Source organism: Ananas comosus, linkage group 20 (assembly GCF_001540865.1).
Source record: "Ananas comosus cultivar F153 linkage group 20, ASM154086v1, whole genome shotgun sequence".
Classification (NCBI taxonomy): Eukaryota; Viridiplantae; Streptophyta; class Magnoliopsida; order Poales; family Bromeliaceae; genus Ananas; species Ananas comosus.
The window spans coordinates 7409541-7425634 of NC_033640.1; the positions used below are offsets into that span (position 1 = coordinate 7409541).

Sequence of the window (16094 nt, forward strand, 5' to 3'; positions counted from 1 at the left end):
GCAAGTCAAAGGCAACACTGATATCACTGTTTTGTTGAATTTGGCCCACCAAACGCCATTACAGGGCTTGTTTTGTTTTACATTTGGCCCGTTTAAATTTTTTATTTTCACAGATAGCCCATCAAATTTATAATTACAATTTTAGCTCTATCCCCGCCACACAGGCACCACATCAGTGGTGCGCAAGCTGACCGGAGAGGGACGCTAAGTTGAACACGGTGAACCATTCACCGTATTCTATACTTATATTTCATTCACCGTGTTTAGATACGGTGAATGGATTACCGTGTTCAACTTACTCCAGTGCCTCCATCCTTACTCGCATGACGCTTACATAGCACCTGCGTGGTAGGAATATGGCCAAATTTGTAATTATAAATTTGGTAGAATTACTTATGAAAATAGTTTTTTTGAGGGGGCCAAATGCAAAAAAAACCGCCATTACATAAAAAAAAATAGAATAAAAATAAATTTTTTTTTGATGCGATCATAAAAAAAAAATATCTTATTCGATTCATAAATATATAAAAATATGCTTTTCTATTCGTTGATGGACCGTCAAAAATATGGCGTATTCCATTCATTACCATTTGCTCAACATATATTATATCTCATAGTAATCTCACTGTACATGAGCCTAAGGAAATGTTGAAATGAGTTATCTGATAGGAAGTTATTCAACATAAAAATTTTCTTATATAATTAGAATGTAAGATTTTGATTTTTGCTTTTTAAAAAATTTTGGCATCTATAATTTAGTAGGATAGCATATTTCACTTATTGAGTATTTTATTTTAAATGACTTGGAGAGTAAATATATTATTTTATTCGAGATTAGACCACGTTTTTAGTTTCTAATCACAATAGAAAATTCTTAAAGTGACTACGAAACTAATAGATAACTAATTCTGCCATCCAAATCGAGCCTAAAGTCACTTAAGCATTGTTTAGAAGTCGAGAAAAGATATTACTAATATCTTATTTGATATGAAAATTTGCTTGTGTCATTGGAAGTAATGAATTCAAACTTTACTTTTTTAAATATCTTTGCATTCATGTTTTGATAGGAACATATATTTCATCTATGAGATTATTTATCTTATTCCAAAAAAATTAGTCCAAGGCTGAATATAGTACCATTTTAGACATCTTATCGCATTTGTCATCTACCATATATTACATGCTTATTCAATAAATCAAAGAGACATAAAATAAAATCTTCGCACACCCAAACTGGTCTTAACAGATGGTAATTAAATTTAATTAAGTAATGTGGTAATATTAAAATTGGAAAGAAAAAATAAAAAGCTTTAAAGTCGCTTACAATATTGCTCTTATATGTAGTTGATGTGGTGGTAAATTAATGCGGCAATTTTAGAGATAATGTAGTTGAATATAATTATAAAATATAATGTAGTTAAAGATGTATACAATTAAACATATAATAGTTACAACTTGGCCTATTTTATTTGACTATATGTAGCTGCAACTACTATAGTTATAATTCTTCTGTTTGATCGTCTAAAGTTTGTCTTTATTTTCATATTAAAGAAGGTGATTCAATTCTGCATCAACTAGTTAGATATTATGCTGCAATGGCACTTAGGGGCCGTTTGGTTGCATGTAGTTGCAACTGCACTGCAGTTATAACTACATGCAAATGCAAATTCAGTGTTTGGTTTGATATATTTAACTCCAACTGTTGTAGTAGAAACTACAGAAGAAGGTCCAACTGCAAAACTACGCCTAATTTAGCTACAGTTCCAACTGCAGCAGTTGGAGAGAATAACTTTAAGCAAAAAATAAACTTACCTTTCCAATTATTTCTTAAACAATAAATATATATATATATTTTATATTGGAGATAATCTCACCATCATATACATACATAAAATGATAACATTTTAAAAATTATTTCTCAACTACATGCAACCAAACAAATTATTTATAGTTGCAGTGATTTCTACTTCATTCAACCAAACAGGATACATGTAATTACAGCTACTGTATTTCCAACTGCATGTATCTCTAATTACACTGCATTTGTAATTACATCAAACCAAACAATCCCTCTTAATTTGCACTTAGTTATGACTACAATGCAATGACAACTATGTATAACCAAACAATCTCTTAAAATGCCTGGATAAGCCAATCAAAGGTCTCCACTTTAGACACCCCTCTCAACTAGGGGCCATACCGGAACAACCAACTCAACTTTATTTTTTTCATTAACGCATATTTAGTTTTAAAATTTTTTGTGATTGAATGAATTTTATTCCACTAAGTTGAAAAAATTTTATAACATTTAAGAACTTTCATAATTTTTCAGCAAACGCAGATTTAACAATTAAACTTTATCAGTTTATAGAAGTATTAAAAAACTAACAAAATTTCTAAATAACACAAATTGAAAAAATTGGAAACCGAGGATCAAAAAATTCAAACGACAGGGGCATTCAACCAAACAATCATTGAGGTAAGGAAACAAGCAACGAATTGAACAATCATCAAGGGTTTGTGAAGAAATGTATAGGCCTGTATGAAATAATACCGACAGAGACAGTAGAAATGAATGCGCCGATTGCTGTAGGGCCTTCTTTTGATGCAGGATATCATCGCATTCGTTCCTCGCAATCATCTACTTGCAGTCTCCAGTTAAGATACAAAAGTACAAAACTATACTGAACAGAATTATGTCAGAAGCAAGCTCCTTTTCAGTAAGAAACAAGGGAACGGCGGATACCTGTATAAACACTAATGATACACAGAGAGTCCGCTGCAAAAAAAGTCGGCTCCGTTCTCAACATCATCAGTTTTGATTCCTCCGCATTGAGCCATGAGTATTCTGTACACCCTCCTCGAACACACCTCCCCTAACCGCCTATCTTCATTGCCCAAAAGCCCCTCCATCATCAAATCTTTAAGCAGGAACTCTTTCTCGTGAACCTGCAAACAAATCAGAACAGAGCAGCAAAGGATTCATCAGATAAGAAGGTTATCGGATTATAACTTTTGTTTTCGTCTTAAGATGATACTCACTGATTTGTTTGGATCCATGTACACATTCAAGAGCGATCGCATGGTTGGATACTTCTTCGAAATAGCAATGGCTTGTCTTGGTTGAACTTTGGGAATGGCTATGAGTGCTTTCAACCTACAATAGAATGCACTTTTAGATGTCGAATCCTAAACTTCTGGCACAGCAAAATTTGAATTTGGCAAAAACTGTACACAAATTTTGAGGAAAAAAAATAAATAGAAATAGTTTTCCTGAGAAGAGAGTAGCATGTAGTGAAAAAGTACGAAATCAAGACAAAAACTTGGGATGGAACATCATTGCCTGAGAGTCATTAAATTGGATTCAATAGATTGGATCAGAAGGATGAATCATTCCATAATTTCTACCTTACAATCGTTGGTTCGGAATGCATGTGAATCATTAGAAACTTGATCCTAAACTTCCCATAAACATGCACTATCATAATGATAATTCTAAACCATATAACCGTTTTTCTCATACATTATCTACTGACCAGATATATTCTGAATAGAAAGAAAAAACATCTGACTTGCTTCTGACCAGAGTACAAGAAAGATGTTTGTACATACAACAAGGCATAAAGATTCTCCATATATAAGATTATTACGTACTTAAAACTCATGATCCCATGTTTAGGAATGTAAATCAGGCTAGATATTTAATTTAGACATTGATGCGAATTTTGAACAAACTATATACAACAGATATGAGACACTCAAAGTAGATCGATGTTTTCAAAAAGAACAAAAAGAGCACAGAAACAATTGGTCATCATTAGCAATCCACAGATGATACTCAATATACGAGAACGTTTGGTTCAAGGTTTGCAATACTCCGGGAATGTTTTATATTTTATATATTAAAGGACTAACAATGATTCCCATGAAGCATGAGAATGAGAATACTTCCTAACCCATGATAATCTAGTATTACTACCAACTGGAAATCTATAATGAATTAATGATTCCACTACTTCACTAACATCTTTTACTACTATCCAGCTTGAGTTGAATGGTAATGATTTGAATACTTCCGATAGAAAATATAGATGATTACTGGAATACTACAAACTGTGAACCAAACAGGCCATAACTATTATCCACACAATACCAAGTGATAGTACATTATGACACAGTATGCCAACATACACAAACAACAGCAAGCTCAATTCACACAAGCAGAGAAAAGCGATAATATGTACATGCTGCTTAAATACTACAAATGAAGATTAAAAATAGGAAAATAAAACGCAGATATTTCAGTATCTGTAAATAAGAAGGTAAGCGCATAACAAGAATGTGCTAATTTCAACCGTCAACTACTTCAAAATAACTTTAGAATGCAAACTACTAAGATGTTTATAAAAAGAAAAAAAATAATAATTCTTCAACAAGTATGAAACTTCAATAAAGGTGGGAACCATGCAAACATTATCAATATTTGATATCTTAAAAAGTACTCAGCTAAAATTAGGAAAATACTACTTAAAATACATGTGGAAGAAATAAAATCAAAAAGTAATATTTAGTATTGACAACAACCAACAAAATGACTTACCAGGTACTTTTTTTAATCAGGTTTTTATCAATAAAGTCCTTTGGAATAAATGAACCGTTAGCATTGACAGACAACCATGTCAGTTCCTTCCTGCAAGAAATTTGCAGTGGAATAGAAGTCATTGATACGTAAGAACATATTAGTTAATAGACTAATATACAAGGGGCAATTTTACCCGTTCCTTGGGACTTGGTATCATCCATAATCACTTAATTTTGAAACAAATCAGATAGTTGATTAACGTAGGATTTTAGCATAAAGTTGATAGATATCTACATATATATCGAGAGATGTTAAAACTATGACCAAGAGAGAACGAATTCCCGAAGTGAACAGCATGAATCTAACTTTTCAACAGACATTAAATGACTCTGCTAAATTGTGCGAAAAGCAAAACAATACAATTAGTTCTGTGAAATAACAGTTTGTAATTAAACTCAAATATATGCATTGAACATAATTAGTTGATAGGGATATATACAAAAGAAACTTTTACATTATGTATGCAGAATAAGCTTCTGAGATTTCAAAATCCTTGTTAGCTCAAAATTACTCACTTAGATTGACAAGCAGCAAGGCTGGATGTTAAACCGATGATATGATCTGCTAGTTCAGCTTCATCAATGCATTGCCTTGAGTGAACTTTAGTATAATGTGTTGCTAGTTTAGACAGAACCTGTAGAGATCATGATCTCAGATATTTAAAGAACAACCTAGCACAAAGTAAAATAACTGCGAGTAACATAGGAGAAAAACTTCTATCCAAGCACAAACCTCATCAATTGGTGGGCGTCTCCAACTACTAAAATTTGATGGATTCTTGTACCGGCTTTGTTCACTAACCATGTCCAAACAGTTTAAGCATTCAGAGTATGATCAGAAGCATATACGACAACATACAATGTGAAAGAACAGGAAAGAGGGCGTTAACTGAAACTCAATCTAAAAAGGAGAATTCTTGCATGAAATGCAAAGATAGGTATCATAATCAACATTCTTGCACCGAAAGAAAAATCAGTTCTATATATATGCAGGATGAAGATATGTTCAAAAAGCACTGGCTTAAAGACTTAAACAGATATGCTACAAGAGATGCAACAAGGATACAGTGAAGCATATGAAGTTCACTAAATTATAGAAAGTAATAAGTCTGATTCATAATCTAAGTATGACATCATCTCATTACACAATTCAAGTTCCAAGGCTGGGAAAGGAAGTTGCTAGACATTTTTTGCTTGCTTTGAGTTGGTTCAAGAAAACTTGAAGCTTGTTAACTGAGAAAAGGAATATTGCATGAACAAGAACCCTCACCCTCTTTTATATGTCGGCACAGTCGGCATGAGTAGCATGGACTTATCAGCACAAGCAGCAAGTGCCAGCCATGCCAGACTATGCCGACCAGCAAGGCAATCCTTGCCATATACAAATATGTAATTTTTACACAAGTATATATGCCCAATGATTTGAAAGGAGGGATAAAAATCTGCGAAGCATCATCTGATCTGCCACAAAACAATCATGTCAGACATACATAAGTACCTAAGGGGCACCTTAAATCCACAGTTTCTCTTTCCAGGAATGTGCAATACAGAATAGTAATTTAAATTTTGATGTCAAGCGAGAATACAATCTGGTACTCCAAATTTGTTAATGGAATTTAATTAACAGCAACTGTTAAGAGAACTCCATCAGCATGCTAAAAGAGTTTATTCAATGAAAATCTACTCAAGTATATTAATATACAGGTTTAAACTTCTTAAAGAGAGGCGGCATCAGTGAAGACGAAAACTTTTCAGTTAGAGTCAAAACCAATAAAAAAGCAAACAGCATAGGTACTTGAAAGGAACTAACCATTTCTTAATGTAGCTCATCAATTTGTTGGTGACATAACAGATCGTAAAGGATGGATATTGATTTCGAACTCTATGGATATGATCCATGAGAGATTCATTGGTTATCAGATTACAGAATTCTTCAGCTTGATATACAACTAGTACATATGGTACTTCTGATCTGACGGATAAATGCTGCACAGAAAAAATAGCCCATTTAATGTGAAACAATTACAGGGAAACATAAGTACGGGAAAACAAAGAAAAAAAAGATAAAGTAAGCATTTGAACTAATAGTTAATTATGCTTTTAAAACTAACATAGAATAATATCTGCATACAAAGAAGTTCTTGCAAATTTTTTACCTAGCAAACCTCCCTACTCCTACATTCCTTTCTACCCAACACCTCCATTTCCACCTAAGCTGGACCCTTCATCAGGATCATACAAGGCCGCCAACTTTACAGAAGTATCAAAGAACACCTCCATTTCCATCTAAGATGGACCTTTCATCAGGATCATACAAGGCCGCCAACTTTACAAAAGTATCAGAGAACACCTCCATTTCCATCTAAGCTGGACCTTTCATCAGGATCATACAAGGCCGCCAACTTTACAAAAGCATCAGAGAGCAGAAAATAATATACAAGTTTCCACATTAAACTGCGTCACGTTTCACTACCCTTTCACTCCACATAAAAGAAAGTGAACAACTATCTAGACCTTTCAAAACATGTGCACATTCAGAGCTGAAACCAGTAGTTGTATCTGTCCATGGCAAGAGTATCCACAGACATTATTACTGACTTGGTTCTACTTCATGCACACCAATAGTCATGGATTATATACATACACTACCTTCAGAACATGCACACTAACACTCAGAGTTGCAATGAAAAATATGAAATCAATTTATGTGGGGCCTTATCAGTGGAGAATCTATTACTGTGCTCTCATCAGGACAGTACCTCAGCGATTTGTTCAGGAGCATCCATTCTCCACAAAATTGATCTTTCAATCGGATTTGAGGTAATACAGAAAGAAAGGCCTTTTTCAGCAAACCTGGTAAGAAGATGGCCTGGCATACAGTAAATTGATTTAAGCTGCAGATAGCAAGAAATGATAATAGTGAAAAGCTCTTGTACAAGTGTGCTAAATTTACAAATTTAACAAACCTCCCAGTAACCCATTTTCAATTACTTTAGTATCAATCTCAGCCACAATAGATTTTAAAGCAGTTTTTCCACTTTTCCATCTTTGTATTTCTTTTTCCAATTTCCTCGATTCTGCAGCTTCAGCTTTCGTAGTTGCTTTTTGCATCTTATCTTCCTATATAGTAGAACAGTGTGCAGTCAGTTATTGACACCATACACTTGATGTCATCTTTCTACAAGCTTAGTCAGCCTAACCTGCCTCTTTCGTTTTCTTTCTTCAACTAATCGAGCTTTTTCTTCTTTCAATTGCTTCTTTCTAGCAGCAGCCTCAGTCCTGCTTTGGTTTTTATCAGCATGAACTACTCTACATTTGCCTTTACGCTTTGCATTATTATGTACTTGATCTACCGTGCATTGTTCACCAGAATGGCTTCTGTCCTGAGACATTCAGCAGTTCTCTAGTGAATATGCAAATTGCATAACTTGTGCTATTATTAGTACTAAACATCAATAAATGAACAAAAAGTATGAAAGTTTGAGGTTCCCCACAAAAAGAAATACAAATAACTAATGATTCATGATATGACAATCTGCTCAAACTAAGATGACTTGTCAGTTGTCACTATAACATCTGTTGTATAGGGAATTACTTGAAGGTTGAGGCAAAAATTAGTCCAGCCATAAGGCTCTAACACAAATGATATCCAAGTGTTTTGTTGGTGCATCTACATATAACACTAAGCGTTTTTATTTTCATTAACCTGCAGTAAACATTATCAAGAACAAGGGTGTTAAAAGTCTAGTAAGCTCTTGGAGTTCAACCAGTTAGAAGGCCTAGGAACTCCATCTGCAGGAGGGCAGGAGGATGAAATTAACTTAGAAATTGTTTTGGCCATTCAGGTGTTTAGAACTGCTGTAACATATACAGTTCCAAGGAGTTGGCATATTATTAAAAAGGTAATCGTGAAGCAACACTGCATTAAAGCAAAATTTGATGAAAGTAGAATTAATATATATGTATGTATAAAGCAAGCGAGGATCTTTAGATTTGTTAATCTCATTATACTTTGAACTATTCAAATATTTGCACTCTTGTAGACAAACAAAGGCAACATCCATAATATACAAGCAAGCTACTTTCACGTTTTGATAGGTGTCACTTAAAGAGTGTGGAATGAATAAAGTACTTACAGAAGGAAACCATAACGCATCTAATTCCTTGCTTGATTATAAAATGGATATATACTAAATAAGCAAACCATGCTCTAAGATATGGAGTAGATTAATAAAAGGTTCCATTGGTTGGAGAAACATTAGAATACGTTGTAAAAAAAATTACCGAGCATAACATTCTGTAACATGGATTATATGCAAGCAGCACATGCCTGAGTGATCAGAAATCAGGGTGCAAAAGATCCCAGGTAGGACAACCTAGGGACTTAAGCACCCACCTGCAGCAAATTGATGATATTCACGATGCATGAAATCAATATACACATCTTATGCCATCTAAGTTCATAAGCCTAATATAAGGTCTCACAGCATGCCGATTGAATTGATACAGGAAAACAAAATGATGGCAATGCTAACTGAGAAAGAAAAGTACGTAAACGAGCAAAACTTTCTCATTCAACCAAAGGACCTTGACAGTGAATAAGTTTAATGAAAACATATGGAACAAACTCAAAACTGTTCACACTCTATTAGAGTTCAAACAGATTGCCCCTATTATCTACCTACAAATAATCAATTAAACCATCTTAGTAACTTCCAAAGGCAAAATGAGGACTTCTCTTGCAGTGTAGTTTCTTTTTTTCTTGTCTCTGTGTTGGGGTGAGGTTCGGCCATTTAGAGTTCTAAATTAACTTGGGTGGTAATATAGTTATTCAAATTGAGAAAATTATGTGTGCTAACCAATACTAACATTCCAAAGACGAGAAGAACAAGGCAGCTTTACCTGGACACTAAGTTCCTTAGCATAGACATCATCACGGTGAGGACTATCATTAACAAGCTGTATGAGGTCTGTTACACCTGATATCAACAACAAAGATCAATAAACCAAGATGAAATGATAATGATCTCCCTTTAGCACTAACTCAACAACATATTCCAGAAATCCTCAGTATATATACCATTATAGTCATCAAAGGAACCATGTCTACTATTTCCACCAATAACTTCATCATCGTTATACTCATTGCCAAAGGTAGATGTTTCTGCTAGCACAGATGTGGAACATAGCTTTTCGTTCCCAGCCACATCAAAAACCGAAGTGATGGTTTCCACCCTTCCTAAATGGGCATCACCTTCTGACTCATTATCCGATTCCAAACTTATTAAACCAGAAAATCCTGCAAAAACACAAAAAAAAAAAAAAAAAAAGTACATGTCAAACATGGTAATCATAATTATGAGGAGGTAAATAGAACACAGGCGACCAAGACATGATACCGCATGGTTAATCATTACTAGCCGATGACACAAAATGTCCAGGCATATGGAAAATATGTGGACTAGTTCTTGAACCACAAAATGTTAGACGGACAGACCAGTAAGATTCCATAAACAATGGAAATGCTACTAAAATATACACAGAACTAGAGCATTATTGAGATAAGAATTTAATCTCAATGCTTCACCAACAAGTGTTGAAAATAGTAGGCACAAACTATAGAAGAAAAAAGCTCAAAAGAATAAAAAGTTAGACCTAACTAAGAATAAAAAACCAACTAAAAAAAAATAAGTGACGACCTCCTCTTAATATTCGAGGTCACAAATCAAAAATAAAGTGTAAGACCTAACTAAGAATAGAAAACCAACTAACTCTTAATATTCGTCACAAATCAAACCCATCTATTCAAAAGTGAAAAGAAAACTAAAGCCACAATGAAGTTAAGGAGCCATCCAAAACCTATGATATGTTCATACGATGGACAAGAAGTTTCTGGACACTTCTGTATTAGCATATATTAAGATTCATGGTTTTTTCCCAGTTATTTTAAGTTGACTCCATGTTTTTAATAACTCAGAAGTGAAAACGAACACAGTGAAAATCTTTTGTAGCATTCCATCTGCTAAAAGATTTTTCCTCTCTCCTTCCATCCTCACAAACCATCTTAAGCAACATTTGCTAAGTTCGCCATTTAATTTCACTCAAAGCAGAAAAAAGGGGAAAAAAACGAATATTCGAATTACAAATCAAGGTAAAACAATAAGAAAGAGAACGTGCGACAAGTGATCCTAGCATCAAGCAATGCACAATGTAACTTCAAAGAAGGGGCTATATTACAAAACACAAAAGACATTTTTTCTTCTTTAATTCTATAACAACATAATGGTTCAAGCTATCGCAAACTAATATTCAAAGATTCAGCATCACTTGGGCCTAGTTTGGTGCCGCGGCGGTTAAAATCACCACTTTTATGCTTTGGAAGGACCAAAAAAATCCAAAAGTGCTTCCGAATTGCGGCGGCAACTCCAACCGCAACTTTGTAGCATTAGAGGAGGGAAGATTGAAAGCGTTTTTCAGATTTGCAAACCCAAACTAGTCCATACTAGATCCCACTTGTTCCATTTCCCTAACAGCTTGCTCACCAATAGACCAATAATTAGCCCCACAATTTTAGCCCTAGTTGATCAAAAGTAGTTTTTAATTCAATTACTATGATACCATCAACATCAAGTAAGCTAATAACTCACCGGAGGCCTTGTGCGACGGAACGCTCGGGGCGGAGGGGGCGAGGGAGGAGCAGCGGACGACGACGGAGGCGGCGGAGAGCGGCGTCTCGGCGACGAAGGAGGGGGTGCGGGTGGGGTCGCGGGGCCGCTGCTTCTGCGGGGTGGGGTCGTCGTCGATGACGATGAAGGTCGGCGGAGCCCCGTCCCCGTCCCCGTCCCCGTCCCCGTCCCCGTCCGCGTCCGCCGCACCGGCGCCCGAGTGAGGAGGCTTCTTGCGGCGGGGAGGGGGAGANTCTGCGGGGTGGGGTCGTCGTCGATGACGATGAAGGTCGGCGGAGCCCCGTCGCCGCCGCCGCCGCCGCCGTCGTCTTCGTCGCCGTCGTCGTCGTCGGAGGAGGAGGGGATGTCGACGGGGAATGAGGCGAGAGACATCGCCACACGGGGGAAGGGTAGTAAGGGGGAGATTCAATTTAGGACGGATGTGCCGGGTTTTGGCGCCCGATGGATGATGTGATGACCCAACACAGCCCGACCCCAAGGCCCAAGCTCAAGTGTGATCTGACCAAGAACTTGTAATCCAAAGGACCAACCCTTTTTTGACCTAATCTACTATGTTCATTTTACTACTAAACTTAGTATTTCTCAATGCAACAAAATCAAGGATTTTTTCATTTTATTTTTTCTTTTTATCTTGATTGTGTTTAGATATTTAAAAATCATGCATTATTGTATTTGGGATATAGGTCCGGTGTGTCCATCATGATGGAGTTTATTTATAGCCGGTGGATAAAAATTTTTTTACGCACAAAGTGATCTATCCACTTATCAGTAATTACAACAAAATATATTAGTGTCAACCACTGAATAAGTCCACTTAATGAGCACCTCAACCAGTGTTGATCGGTGCAATTTCATTTTTTTATTCAATTTTCAAAAGTTCTTTTTTCGTAATCGGACCAACTTAAATTTTACAAATTGATTTTACTCTTCACTTAAACTGGCACAAGTAATTACTTCAGAAGATACTTCAATGTGTTTATATTGGAGCAACCAAAGATTTATCTTCTTACAGACATCATCTCCTAGATATTACTCAATTTTTTATTAATATAGTGAGTAATCTCTACATTAGAAAGTTCACCACCTTTCCACATAATTGTTTCAATTGAGAGCATTCTACTAGTCCTGTGCTTCATCCTAAACCAGTGGATGAACAAGTACAAGCACATGTTCCTTACTTCCTCAGTGGTCAATATTCACACCATAGGATGCCAAGTTTTCACTCCAGAGGAAATGTTGGTGGTGGATTTTGAAAAAAATTATAGTAGGGTCAATATATAATATATTAATTATGTTTTTATATACTCTTAACAATTCAAAAAACCAATTATTCATAAACTAAAAAAAATCAATTCACAAATTTTAAAAAAAGTAAATAAAAATTAATGCACGTAGCTAATATTTTGCAATCCAACTAAAAAATTAAATAAAAAAAGATTTATTGAGCACCTAAGTGGGGTTGAATTTGGCCTTTGAAGTCTTAATAATATATTAACTAGATTAAATATGATTGGAAAGAGGAGGAAAAATTGATTGGTCAAAGCGTTGCCTTGAGAGTTTTTTATTGTTTAGTTATAAAAAATAGGCCAATTTGCATAAAAAATCCACTTATTTTGGACTTTTGGAAAATCGGGCCACCTTTTTCGTTTTTGCAGATTCGGTCCGCTTTTTCAGCAAACTGACCAAAATACCCTTATTACTTTTTCTCTTTCCTCTTTCTCTCTCCTCTTCGTTTCTGTCGTTCTTTTTTTTTTTCTCGCCGAAAAAAAAGAGGCGGATCGGACCGTCGCCTCCCTCCTCACCCTCATTCTTCACCGTTGCCTCCCTCCTCACCCTCCTCTCCACCGCCCGCGACCCCTCCTCCTCTCCCCCGCCGCCGCCGCCGAGCCCACCCCCACCGTCGTCTCCGTCGCCGTCGCCGAGCCCACGGCCATGGCGGCGGCGGCCCCATGGCCGCCGTCACCGTCGTCTCCGTCGCCGAGCCCCTCGTCCGCCGCCGCGGTCGTCGTCGCTGTCGGCGGCGCGGCGGAGGAAGAGGCTGCGGAGTTCGTCGCCGGCGGCTGGAGCGGAGCGACCCGGATTGGCGCCCGGCCGACGCCGTCGACGCGTCCGGCGTCGGCCTGCTGCACTCGGCCATCGCGCAAGGCCGGCCGGACCTCGTCCAGCTGCTGCTGGAGTTCGGCGCCGACGTCGAGCCCCCGGGCCGCGGGCCGACGACGCCGCTTGAGGCGTCGGCGGCGGCGGGGGAGGCGCTGATCGCGGGCTGCTCCTGGCGCGGGGCGCGCAGCCGCGGTGCGGGGCCGGGTCGGCGGCGGGGCCGGTGCACGCAGCGGCGGCGGGCGGGCACGCGGGCGCGCTGCGGCTGCTTCTTCTTCTTCTTCATAATAGTGTAATGGTGCACCATTACACCATTAATGGTATAATTTCATGGTGTAATGGTGTAATGGTGCACCATTACACCATTTTTCATGGTGTAATGGTGTAATGGTGCACCATTAGTGTAATGGTGCACCATTGCACCATTACATCATTAATGGTGTAATGGTGCATTGGTGTAATGGTGTAATGGTGCAATGGTGCACCATTAGTGTAATGGTGCACCATTGCACCATTACATCATTAATGGTGTAATGGTGCACCATTAATGGTGTAATGATGCAATGGTGCACCATTACACCATTAATGGGGCGTGGGCTTGGCGACGGCAACGGGGACGACGGTGACGGCGACGTAGACGACGGTGGGGGTGACGAGGGTTCAGCAAGGGGAGTGACGAGGCGATTGGAGGGTGACGAGGCGGTCGGCAAGGGGCGGGACGTGGGCTCGGCGACGGCGACGGCGACGGAGACGACGGTGGGGGTGGGCTCGGCGGCGGCGGCGGGGGAGAGGAGGAGGGGTTCGGCTTGCGCAAAAGAACGAAAAAAAAAATAATAACGGAAGAAACAAAGAGGAGAGAGAAAGAGGAAAGAGAAAAAGTAATAAGGGTATTTTGGTCAGTTTACTAAAAAAACGGACCGAATCTGCAAAAACGAAAAAAGTGACCCGATTTTGCAAAAGCCCAAAATAAGTGGATTTTTTATGCAAAAAAGGCCTAAAAAATACTCCTTGTGATCGCACCGATTTGGTATACTAGTAATCAGTACCGATATAGGGAATAGCTGGCAAGCATAGTTATCAAGTAACGTACAAACCGTTTGATCGAAAAATCAAACGGATAATTATTTTAGTAAAACAAGTATAGAAGTATTGCCCTTAGAAAATGTGACACCCCAATAGTCCTATATCGGATGAAAAAGAGGTTATTATTGGGTTTATAAGAGACTTAGATACTAGTAATAATAACTGGGCTTAAGTATTTTGGGCCGGTTGTTGGGCCCAATGAGTTATTGTTGCTAGTGGGCTGAGTCGTTCGTCTGGTGATCGGGCTAGCGAGAGCTAGCGAGACGAGTCTCACATCGCCTGGTGATCTTGGGGACGTCAGGGCCTTAACGGGGGGAGTCTGTGACACCCCAATAGTCCCACATCGGATGGGAAAGAGTTTGTCATTGGGTTTATAAGAGATTTAGACACTAGTAATAAAAACTTGGCTTAAGCATTTTGGGCCGGTTGTTGGGCCCAACGAGCTAGTGGGCTGAGTCGTTACAGAAAAATTACTTGAATGCAAGGGCTTAAATAAAATATCATTCAAAATTTAGAAAGTAGTATAGCGTATGGGTGCCAATGAGTTGAATAGGAGCTGACGAGTTAAAGTATACCAGCCACCAGGCTCTTTGCCACTTGCATTAAGGATAGTCGGTGTTTTGTTTATTTTTGTTAGAAATAAACTTAGTTGGAAATGTGAATCAACTGTGATTCGAACTTGGGATCTCGGGTATCAACCACCAAACCTTTTACCACTTGCTCTAGGGACGGTCGGTTTACAAGCAACAAGTTAAAAAGATTAGAAATAATATATATAGGGAATAAATTTATAAGATCTTACTTAGTAGACTTTGATTCAATAGTTGAAAATTTTCATATAAATGAATTTTTTGCAATTGAGTTGGGCTTTAAAATTAGGCAGGGCTAAAAATTAAATAATAAAAATTTATATTTTATATATAATTATTTATTTATATGTATAAATATAAAATATACACATATAAAATATATGTATTCAAACTGTTATCGAGCCGAACACGTGCGAGCTGACTCCAGCTCGTGTTCTACTCGTTTATTAAACGATTGAAAAATTCAACTCGTGTTCGGCTCGTTTACTAAAAAAACGATATGATCTCGAACTCATTTGGAGCCGAACACGAGTTGGCTCGCGTACACCGATCTGAATTACCACCCCTAGTAGAGTGCAATATAACCTCCCTCCTTTAACACAAGGATTTCGAAAAATTATCATTACATCCCAAAAAGGTGGGTACCATATACACTTTCTTATTCTAGAATTTACAAATTTTATTAAATTTGATATTAAATTTCTATTTGATAAAACAAGGGTCCTTGGACGAGGAGTGTAAGATTTTTAGCTCCCACTGCTTTTGGGTGTACCGATATTATCCAATACGGAAGCTCCCCAAGAAAATGGAAAAGGACTTTTTTTCAATTTAGCCTCCTGGCAAATTTTTATTTTAAAAATAGCCATGTCAAAATTTAATTTGCAAAATGTCCCTGATCCTGCCACGCAGGCGCCACGTCAGCGCCACGTGGGCAGGGCTGCGACCAGTATGTTAAGTTGAACACGGTGAACCATTCACTGTGTTCAAACACGGTGAA

At 37.7% G+C, this 16094-nt stretch overlaps 1 protein-coding gene across 1 annotated transcript; it reads right to left on the reverse strand.

Annotated features, from left to right (window-relative positions):
• Positions 2325-12496, reverse strand: LOC109725572 (crossover junction endonuclease EME1B-like). The gene is made up of 13 exons (XM_020254814.1): positions 12412-12496; positions 11289-11561; positions 9722-9940; positions 9544-9620; positions 7842-8024; positions 7608-7761; positions 7401-7510; positions 6452-6627; positions 5375-5438; positions 5158-5276; positions 4601-4690; positions 3043-3157; positions 2325-2949 (listed from the first exon to the last, which is right to left on the reverse strand). Exons 1-13 carry the CDS (start codon positions 12494-12496, stop codon positions 2758-2760), a joined length of 1857 nt encoding a protein of 618 aa, XP_020110403.1. The 3' UTR covers positions 2325-2757.